Raw genomic sequence first — 11,166 nt, 5'->3', positions numbered from 1 at the left:
TTAAGGAGCACCGTTCCCAGGGAGAGGCAGTACCTGTTTTGAGTGTTTGCACATAGACCACATTCCCATCAGATATCATCGCAGGACGGGTTCAAATCCTGCCAAGGGGTGAAGCAGAAGGACAGATCTTGGTAGCTTTTGTTCAGTTGAGGGAAAACAAAAGAGGAGGAAGAAGACATTTATTGACTCACGCGGCAGCCGCCATTAATTAATTAATTGGAAAGATGAAAGGGCAATGGAACTCCTTCCCATTTCCATTGTTTATCCTCTTTGGAGGTGACTGGGCAGAATTCCATCCCAGACACCTCACCCTCCCAGATTGACTGATCTGTCCTTCTTGGCTCCAAAGGTAACAATAATGACTCAGAACCCATTTATTAAAACACAATAAATCTCATTTTATATCTCTCCGGGTGATCATGACAACATTGCATTCCACCAAAATGTTAACAGCTCACGATGAGATCAAGAACTGGGAATTCTGGAAAGTTCTTTTTGAACGTCATTATTCTTATGGGCTTGCATGGCATCCCGTGCCATCCTTATGGGCTCTGCGGTGCGCCCTGTCCCTATGGACGCTGTGAACCCCATGCCGTGCCATCCAGTGACATCCCTATGGGCGCTGCGTGCCTCGGGGGCATGGCGCCCATAGAGTCAAGACGGGGCGTGTGGCACCCATACAGGACAAGAAGGGGTGCACAGTGGCCATAGAGACGGGGTGCACAGTGGGACCTCAGCCACTCTACAGCTGGGAGGAGGCAGCAGGCGGACAGCACGGAGCCTGCGGGCACCAAGACGTGTGGCTCGTGAGCGCTGCAGGCCCCGCCGTGATAAGTGCCAGCCGCCATTTTGTCACACACACCCCGTCAGGGTGACACCTGGGGCAAACCGCACCCCCCTCACTCCCTTTCATAGGCCCCTGCTTGGCACCCCTTTCGCTCCCACACTTTCCCTCCCTCTTCCTGAAACTATACTCTGTCACTCAGTCTGACAGCCTCTTTTGCTTAGCGAGTTCTCACACACACACCCCAGTGGAAATAATGGCACATGAAACAGTTATTAAGGTTAATGGGTGAAATAAGGCCACAACTTTATTGGTTACAGGTGAAGAGCGGTATTGGCTTAGGCATTGGTCCTGACTAACTATATCCGACTTCAGCCTGTTCGCTTGAAGTCTGGGAAAGGTTAACCACTAGTAGGGGGAGTCCTGCTGATGAACTAGGAACTCCCCCAGGGTCACCAATAGGGGGTGTGCCTTAGGCCCTCACCTCCATTGGCTTCGGACAGGGCCACGCCCCCTGGAATCCTTTAATGGACTACCCTTCAATATGCGGGGCAGGTGATGGCGCTACCTCCCCTCTTCCATCTACAGAACAATACCAATACCAAGAAAGTTGTGATAATTTGCTACGAGGTAGGCGAAAACCAAGTGGCCGGAGCCAATTTGCCAAGTGGAAAAATTCCTACCAGGCCCCTCAACGGTGACCAACCGAGGTCCACAGCAAGGTCAAGGAACAAAAACCTTGTAGGGCGGTAGGGTGGGAGAAGCAGGGACAGCTGGCAGGCGGGAAAAGAGGGAGATCCCCAGCCGCGTCCTGCTTTAAATAGGGCAGGCGACACCCCCAGAGCCAGCCGATTGGCTGGCCAGGGGGTGATGCCACCGGGAATCCCCCCAATTGGTGAGGGCTGGGTTCCAGCTGCCACGCGTGTGGTGGGGCCGTGATGCCCACAACCCCACCTCCTCCATAGGGCAGAAGTGGCTTTCTCTCCCTCCTTCCTGATGTCCCCTCTGGCTTTCATTCTGACATTCCTGGCTCCACTAGGAGATGCTAAGGATTGAACTTTCTGCATGCTCCACCCCTGAGCTACAGCCCTTCCCCTGCATTTTGCTTCTGGAGAAGAGGCCAACTCTCTCTCTTAGATCTGGATGGACCTGGGTTCTCCCCTGGTAGACTCTTCCCACATTCCACATTCCATTCCACATCCACACGTTGGGACCAGTGGTCTTCAGCTGCTAGTGGATCATAGCCTGGTCCAAGGTGGGTCACAACAGGAACATGGCTGCCATGTGGATATATGGTGGAATATGAAGATGTGGGTCCCCAGATGGGTTAAAATTGGGTCTGAAGAGATGGAATATGCCTGTTCTGAACTTTTGAGCTTGTGATCAGTACCAAGGAATGGTTTGGCAGTTCAAAGAGCATCCCAAGGAATAGGGTGGTTTTCCATACTGTGTGACTCAGGGCCTAAAGAATGGATGTGAGGACAGCAGCAGAAGTGAGGATTCATCCATTCATCCATCTATCCATATTTAGTTCCTTAAAATAAACAATTTATCCCCGTTCTTTGTTTTCCCACTTCCATGTGGGTCCAACCAGCTTCACGTGACCCAACCTTCTCATTTCCAAAGTCCTTCCGCTCATGTTAGGAGGATTCCATTCAACCTAATGAGGGCTGTCAGCAATTTGGAGATGACTAGGTGGGGCGAGCTTTGGGTGCTCTTAACAAGCTTCCCATCCCTCGGGGCACCATCTTTCCGGGATCTTGCCTCTTGGAAGTCATATAAAAGAGGCGGCCAGCTCGGTGTGTCCACCAAACTCAACTTGGACTCTTGGATCATCCTGCTCTTGTCATCCACTGTGGTGAGTATCTTGGGATCTCTCCTGCTCTCATGGAAGAGCCCGTCTCTCTTGAGCTCTTGACAAACGATTTTAGGCTACAACCAGGCTGCTTGCTTATTACAGCATTCTTTTGGATATTGGGTTTTATTCCCCACTTGGAGGAAAAATTAGTAGTACCAAAGGTTGTAATTTCCGCCAATGGCTTTGGGGATGGTTTACGACAGCCAATGAGATTTTGGCCATTCTGTTCAAGGTGCTGCCTTTGGGGGACTTCCCTGCCTTCATTTCAGAGGAGGCAATTTCTTAAAATAAATGAGTGGCAACAGAGGAGAATTACAGAGGAGCGAAGAAGTGCCAGGAGGGTGAGAGAACCAAGGTTGGAGGAAGACGCAAGGAAGGAGATCAGAGAACAAGAGAGGTAGAAGGAGAATGCCTGATGGTGGCGATACCATCAGCAGCTCTCTCTTCAATGGAGGTGTAAGTGGCTTCTCTTAAACATGGGATTAGCAGCCGACGCCTTGGTGGCATGCTAAAAAATAGGAATAATAACAGGGAGTAGGAGCAGGAAGGTGGAATAATGGGTTCTAAATAACATTAGGCAGTAAGAGCCCTTCAGAGAACATCCTTTACTGCAGGGATGCAGAAGCTCCAGGTCCTGCTGGACTATAACTCCCATCATCCCTGACCATTGACCATGCCAACTAGGGCTGATTGGAGTTGGATGCCAAGAACATGGTTCAACTACAACTCCCATCATCCCTGAGCATTGACCATGCCAACGAGGGCTGATTGGAGTTGGACACCAAGAACATGGTTCAACTACAACTCCCATCATCCCTGACTACTGGTCATGCCAACTGGGGCTGGTGGGAGACTTGGCCCAACAACAGTCATTCCTCATCCAAATTACTTACAAGTTTGAGCCACTCCAATTTTTGATCTTCGTTGGAGAAGTAGTATCATAGAATCATAGAATTGTAGAGTTAGAAGGGACCCCCAGTGAGGTGGGGGTCATCCAATCCACCGCAATGCAGGGATGTCAGCTAAAGCATCCCTGACCTCTGCTTAAAAATCTGCAAGGAAGGAGAGTCCACAACCTCGTGGAGGAGACCATTTCAGTGCCAAACAGCTCTTGCTGTCAGAAAGTTCTTCCTGTTGCTTCACTGTGCTGTTGCTTCAATTCTTGTTAGCATTTGTTTGTCCATTCAAATAGACGTTTGCGGCTGTCCCAAGTGCTTAATTCTATTATTTATTCATTCACTCACTCATTCAAATAGATTATATATGGTGCTCTTTCAACTGCTCAGGGATGCGGGTGGCGCTGTGGTCTAAACCACAAAGCCTAGGGCTTGCCGATTGGAAGGTCGGTGGTTCGAATCCCCACAATGGGGTGAGCTCCCGTTGCTCGGTCCCTGCTCCTGCCCACCTAGCAGTTCGAAAGCACGTCAAAGTGCAAGTAGATAAATAGGTACCGCTCTGGCGGGAAGGTAAATGGTATTTCCATGTGCTGCTCTGGTTTCGCCAGAAGCGGCTTAGTCCTGCTGGCCACATGACCCGGAAAATCTGTCTGCGGACAAACATTGGCTCCCTCGGCCTATAGAGCGAGATGAGCACCGCAACCTCAGAGTCGACCGTGACTGGACCTAATGGTCAGGGGTACCTTTACCTTTACTTCCAACTGCTCGAAGCTCAATAAAAAAATAATAATACAGAAAACAACAACCCACCATTTACAAATCTTAGTGTTCAAACCCAACAGGTTCAGAAATTCGGCTGGTGGCTTCTCCTCTTGTTGAAGTTCACCAAGCGGAGGCCAGGATGCCTTTATACCACTCCAGACTGCAGATAGCATTTCATCTGAATGAATCCACCATACAAAACTGTCCGTTAGATGTCTGCGGCCATCTCTACCATAAGGCAGAGTGGGGCAGATGCCTTGGGCAACTGTTGCAATGAGGTCGTGGCAGAAGCTTAGCTAGAACAGTGAACAAGCAGCGACACAGTGTGGGAGAGAGCAAAGCTATGTGTGTCACGCGGCCTGGCCTGCACCCCATAACTTAAACTGTTTCCAGTGGAAGACACTGTCCCTATCCACCATATTGCAATATGGCCAACCCATACAGAAAGGAGGAGTGTCAGGGAGAGCTTCTTCCAAAGATGCTGGTTGTCTATGAGGATGTTTCAAAGGTGTATTGAAAGCGAAGGAGCTTTATCAGAGAGTGTATGTTTCTGATTACCAGTTGCTGAGAACCTCAGGGCTGTTACACTCACGTTCTGGTTGCCATGGGCATCTGTTTTGGCCACTGTGAAAACAGGGTTCTGGGCCACATCCAGCAGACACTTTTCATGTGACCATAATTCAGTGGTAGAGCATCTGAATGGAGCGAGCTCCTTTTCTCCTGTTCTGGAGAGGAGGACATGAGCCAATGGCTTCAAGTTACGAGAAACGAGATACCAACTAAACTTTCTCGCAAATGACTCTCTCGGGATGCTGTGGTTTCTCCTTACTTGGAGGTTTTGAAGCAGAGGTTGGGTGGCCATCTGTCATGGATGCTTGAGCTGAGATTCCTGTAGTGCAGGGGGTTGGACTAGATGGGACCCCAACTCTACACTTCTATGATTCTATGAATTACACGCTTAAGGTCCCAGATCCGATCCTCAGCATCTCCAAGTAAGACTAGGAGAGACCCCCTGCTTGAAATCCTGGAGATCCCTTGCCCATCAGTGTAGATGATAGGATCAGTGGATCTAGTGCAGTTTCTGATGCTCCTATGTCGATAGCAAAGGCAAAACAGGAAGCTGTACTACCAAGCCCAACTATTGGTCCATGGAGTTCAGAATAGTCTACTGCCTGTGGGTTCCCAGATGTTGTTGAACTACAACTCCCATCACCCCTAGCTAGCAAGGCCAGAGCTCAGGGATGATGGGAGTGGTAGTCCAACAACATCTGGGGACCCACAGGTTGAGAACCGCTGGTCTACTGTGACCAGCAGAAGCTCTCTGGGGTCTCGGAGAGACAGAGAAGTCTTTATTGTCATCAGCTGTTTGATCTTTTCAGTTGGAGGTGCCATTGAATTGGGGACCATCAGCATGGGGGAAAAAACATGCACTCTGCTAGTAAGCTACAGGTTACAAAGGAACACAGAAGCTGGCTTATGCCAAGTCCGACAGGTGGTCCATCTAGGTCAGTACTGTCCACACCAACTGGCAGCAACACTGCAAGATTTCAGGCAAGGATCCCTCCCCCCAGCCCTACCTAGAGATGTGCAGGGACTGAAAATGGTACCTTCTGCATGAGAAGCTGGCGCTCTGCCTCTGAGCAATGGCACTTCCACACGCAAGACTTCCATCCCAGGCTTGTGCTAACATGCACACTGAATATATATCCATCAGCAATGAATTGTGGAATTTTGCAAGGCTGCGCTGCAGCCGTTCAAAATTCTGGGACAACAGAAGCTGAACGCCCTGTTAAAATTATGCAAATTAAACACGCACTCATAAAATTTTCCTCATCTGCATAATGTACTCTGTATCTGCTGATGATTCGTCTTGCAGGATTAGGCAAATTCACAGAGGCATAAGGCTGACAATATCTGCTAGACGGAAGGGCTGCGTTCTCCCTCCGGTCAGAGACAGGATGTCGCTGGACACCAGTTGCAGGGAATCACAAACAGGGAGAGAGAGTTGCTCTTGCACTCAGGTCCGGCTTGGGGCATATGGATGGCCACAGTGAGAACAGGATATGGTAGACTATTTATGGACCTTAATGTCCATCAATAGCAACACCCTAGAGGTCCCGGGCCCTAAGGAAGTCAGATTAGCCTCAACCAGAGCCAGGGCCTTTTCAGTACTGGCCCCGACTTGGTGGAACACTCTGTCTCATGAGACCAGAGCCCTGCAGGATCTGATTTCTTTCCGCAGGGCCTGTAAGACAGGGCTGTTACGCCTGGCCTTTGTCTTGGAATCAACTTGATCCCCTGCCCCTCTTTCCTTTTTCCTTTCTCCTTCTGTGATGGAACTCCTATTTGGGGACTTCCCTGGCTTTTTCCTGGCCCATGTAGGACCAGTCTGGATAGCTACCCTTGGTGAAGATTTGACGTTTTCATCCCCAAAAAGTTTTTGATTGGTCTGATCCAGCAGCCAGGTTCCTCTGATGTTCCTCTGAATGAGAGAAGGGCAAGGAGGATGGGGGGACCCTGAAGACCCATTCCCTTTCCCACTGTCAATCTTATGCAGCCACCATGACAGCTTCTGTCATTTCAGTCCCCTTGGCCCAAGCACTTTCAAGCACAACGTGGGAACCATAAAAGCAGGGGAACTGAAAATGGCATTCTGGGAAAGAGGAAGTCCGTGACTGATGTCACATCCTGCAGGGTTTCTATGTTCCAGTGGAATCGCAGTATATAGGCAGATGTTGCCAGGCCTCACCTCCGATCATGTATGGTCATTGGCCATTTTGGCTGGGGCTGATGGGAGTTGCAGCCCAACAATATTTTTAGGGCCACAGGTGGAGGTCCATCTCAAGTCTCATATGAGCTACATTGACTTAACTTTGTTGTTGTTTAGTCGTTTAGTCGTGTCCGCCTCTTCATGACCCCATGGACCAGAGCATGCCAGGCACTCCTGTCTTCCACTGCAGCCCACAGTTTGGTCAAACTCATGTTTGTAGCTTCGCGAACACTGTCCCACCATCTCGTCCTCTGTCGTCCCCTTCTCCTTGTGCCCTCCATCTTTCCCAACATCAGGGTCTTTTCCAGGGAGTCTTCTCTTCTCTTGAGGTGGCCAAAGTCTTGGAGCCTCAGCTTCACGATCTGTCCTTCCAGTGAACACTCAGGACTGATTTCCTTCAGAATGGATTGGTTTGATCTTCTTGCAGTCCACGGGACTCTTAGGAATCTCCTCCGACACTTAACTAGAGCCTCTCATTGTTATTATTTTGCAAAGGGACTTGAGGAGGTGCCATAATCTCCTTTGAGACAACCCAGCATTATTTAAGGTCACCTTGAGCAAACTGGTCTGTGTGCATCAGAGTGGCCCCAAGCCCCATTCATTTAAAAATGAGGTTGTGATACACCCAGACTGTGTTGAACAACATCTACGGACACCCACTTGCAGTCGAAAGGCATCTCCCATACCCTTTAAGAGCTATGGGGCAACTTTCAAGGAACAACTGCCAATGTACTCAGCATTCGTAAGAACTTGTTAGAAGCAGCTGTTCAGCCCTAGACACTATAATTAACAGTTGCTCTGCTGCTGGTTGTGATTTACATAGCTAAAGGCCGATCTGTAATTTTCTTCCCCCACAATAACCTCTGATGTCTCCACTATCACAACACTCTTCCCAAACTCTGTGCTCCTGGCTGGAACCATTGGCTCACCTCCTTCGGTGCTGTTGTGTGTCTTTACAAGCAAAGGGGTCAAGACCCCTGTCATTGGCTAAGCAGCTGTGATGTCACAGCAGGATCGAGTTCAACACTGCTCAGGGAGAACTGGACAAGAACTGCAGGGAACTATTGAATCAGAGAGCTTAATAATAAATAATATATTATTATTTTTTATAACCCGCCCTTCCCAGTTCAGAAAACCGGGCTCAGGACGGCTAACAACAAATTTAAAACAATGATGCTACCAAAAAAATAGCATAAAATATGGTATAAAGTGTAAATAACAATAAAATCAAAAATCAATTTAGGGGGGGAAATCCATCCAATAAACATTAGATGATCACCAGGGCTAGCTGGCCAAATTAGTCCTATTTGGGCCAGTGAGGAGACCAGGGGAGAATTAGCTGTGGGATCCCAGAGCGGGTAATCTTCATAAAAAGGGAAGGAAGGGGAAGAAAAGATCAGGCTAAGTTCAAACTGAAAGCCAGGCGGAATAGCTCTGTCTTACAGGCCCTGCAGAAGGAGCTTAAATCCTGCAGGGCCCTGGTCTCATGGGACAAAGCATTCCACCAGGACAGAGCCACCACTGAGAAGGCCCTGGCCCTGGTGGAGGATAACCAATCTGCAGTCTTTATATCAGGGATGTGGGATCTGTGGCCCTCAAAATATTCTTCAACTATACCTTCTACCAGCCAATGTTCTTGGAGTCTAAACCCTACCATCCCCTGTTGGCACGGCCAGTGGTCAGGGACGATGGGAGCTATTGTTGAGTAGTGTCTGGAGGGCCACAGGCTCCACATCCAGTGGGCTCTTCCTATGCTCTTATGGAACCTCCAGCTCCAGAGGCAGTCTACCTGGATTTTACAGGTTCTGGTGGGATTTGGACACTGTGACACCAGGAAGCTGGACTAGGTGGGCTACTGGCCTGATTCAGCGGGTTCCTCCTTTGTTCTTATGATTTATTTCTCTTCCAGAGCTTAAAACCTCCCCAACAAGATGTCTTACCAGTGCAAGCAACCCTGCCTTCCTCCTCCTTCCTGCGTGAAGACTAAGAGTGCCACCGTGTGTGCAACTCCTGGAGGCGCTGTCTGCGTGACCCCATCTCAGTCATCGTGCGCAGATGCCTGCACTCCTAAATGTGCCACTGTGTGTGCCACTCCTGGAGGCTCCATCTGCGTCACTCCACAGCAGCCCCAGTGCGCCACCATCTGCCAGGGTCCTTGCGGCTCCATCTCCGTGACCCCCCTGCAGAACCAGGGGCCGACCATATGTGCCACCCCCGGTGGGTCCGTCTGCGTGTCACAAGGCCAGGGTCAATGCTCGACCGTCTGCCAGGGCCCATGCGGCTCCGTCTGTGTGACCCCGCAGCAGCCCCAGTGCGCCACCGTCTGCCAGGGTCCCTGCGGCTCCATCTGTGTGACCCCGCAGCAGAGCTCCGGCTCATGCGCCACGGTGTGCACCAGCTCTGGTGGCTCCGTCTGCGTGGCCCCGAGCAAGGGTCAGTGCGCTTCTGTGTGCCAGGATCCCTGCGGGGCTGTTTGCGTGGCGCCCATCCCAGCCCCAACTGGGGGCGCATGCGCCACCGTCTGCCAGGATGCTTGCGGCAACGTGAGCGTCACTCCCTGTGCTACTAAGTGCGCCAACCCCTGTAGCGGGGTGAAGACATGCGCCACAAAGTGCGGGAACCCCTGCGTCACCGTGTGCTCTGACCAAACCTGTGTGAAGGCCTGTCCTTCCATCAACATGGGGCAATGCAACGTCAAGAAATGCTAAGCGGCCACAAGGTCGGATCCTGATTTGAATCCCCGCAGTCCAGCTTTTGCAGAGCTTCCTTCCGAGAGTGGATGACACCTCCTTCCTCAAGTCTTCCTTGGTCCACGTTCTCTGCTCTCCTCTCCTCTAGATGCCCTGAATCTCAATGTACAAGTAACGATCTTCCCCAAGATATCACATCTGGCTTGGAGAAAGAGCGAGGAGCTATGAATATTCTTTGGTGGTGGGAAACACACACACCCCGCATTGCCTTCCCAGAACTTCCATGTTAGATAGACAGCAATAAAGAGCAAATATAAAGACAGCGACGTTGTTGCGTTCTGATATTCTTCATTGCGTCAAGAGCTTTTATTTTTATAACCCACCTGTGGCGATCCCACAGGGTCCCCGGATGTTTCACAGTCTAGTGATCCCTGTGCCACCACTGCGCTCGCTTCCCCGCTGCCACCAACCCATTACTCTCGGGTAAAACACTGAGTCCAGAGACAGTTGTTAAAAGTGAACCAAAAAAACCAAGTTTATTTTACAAACGTTAACAAGTTTATGGTTTCTCAGATAATGTTCCCATCAGTATCTTAACTTTAGTTTCTTTACCGGCCTATACCTTCCTAATACCTTCTGACTGGTTATCTCAACTGTTTGACTGACTCCTCTTAACAATCTCTCTCACTCCAGACTAGCCCAACCCACAGACTTTTCTTCCCTGTCTCTTCCAAACTTCTGACTGTCTTCTCAACCACCCTAACTCGGCCCCTTGGGTTCCCATTGGTTAGTCATTTTACAATTAGTTAGCCCTTTCCTTATGAACCCGGTATGATGTCACACACCTAGGTGGGCAAACGCCACGCCACCTTTTCTGCAAGGAGTTCAAGGCGGCATGCCTGGTTCTTCCTCACTTCCATTTCATCCTCACAACAGCCCTGTGAGGTAGGTTCGGGTGAGAGGCACTGACTGGCCCAAGGTCAGGGAGCTGACAACGAAAGCAGGTCATTCATAGGTCAGAGAAAGAGAGTGAAACACTTGGCTGGCTTACAGTTACCGTATTTTTCACACTATAAGACGCACCAGACGACAAGATGCACCTAGTTTTTGGAGGAGGAAAACAAGAAAAAAAAATGTTCTGAATCTCAGAAGCCAGAACAGCAAGAGGGATCGCTGTGCAGTGAAAGCAGCAATCCCTCTTGCTGTTCTGGCTTCTGGGATAGCTGCGTAGCCTGCATACGCTCCATAAGACGCACACACATTCCCCCTTACTTTTTAGGAGGGGAAAAGTGAGTCTTATAGAGCAAAAAATATGGTAGTTAACACATGGAGACTGCTAAGGGTGGCTCTTGTCTAGATGAAGCAGTTGCCCTCCATGGCTTGTAATTCCCCCTTCACTCTCTGGC

General features: G+C 50.0%; 1 protein-coding gene across 1 annotated transcript; it reads left to right on the top strand.

Annotated features, from left to right (window-relative positions):
- Positions 1-2,563: 2,563 nt before the first annotated feature.
- Positions 2,564-10,082, top strand: LOC308575218 (uncharacterized protein). The gene is made up of 2 exons (XM_081173849.1): positions 2,564-2,642; positions 8,980-10,082. Exon 2 carries the CDS (start codon positions 9,002-9,004, stop codon positions 9,776-9,778), a length of 777 nt encoding a protein of 258 aa, XP_081029975.1. The 5' UTR covers positions 2,564-2,642; positions 8,980-9,001; the 3' UTR covers positions 9,779-10,082.
- The last annotated feature ends 1,084 nt before the right edge of the window (positions 10,083-11,166 follow it).

This window comes from Podarcis bocagei, assembly GCF_964188305.1.
Source record: "Podarcis bocagei genome assembly, chromosome: 16".
Lineage (NCBI taxonomy): Eukaryota > Metazoa > Chordata > Lepidosauria > Squamata > Lacertidae > Podarcis > Podarcis bocagei.
This window is presented reverse-complemented; position numbering and strand designations above follow the sequence as displayed.

Bases quoted from the DNA above. Each gene is read 5' to 3' on its own strand.
- LOC308575218 (XM_081173849.1), top strand. From the start codon at position 9,002: ATGTCTTACCAGTGCAAGCAACCCTGCCTTCCTCCTCCTTCCTGCGTG.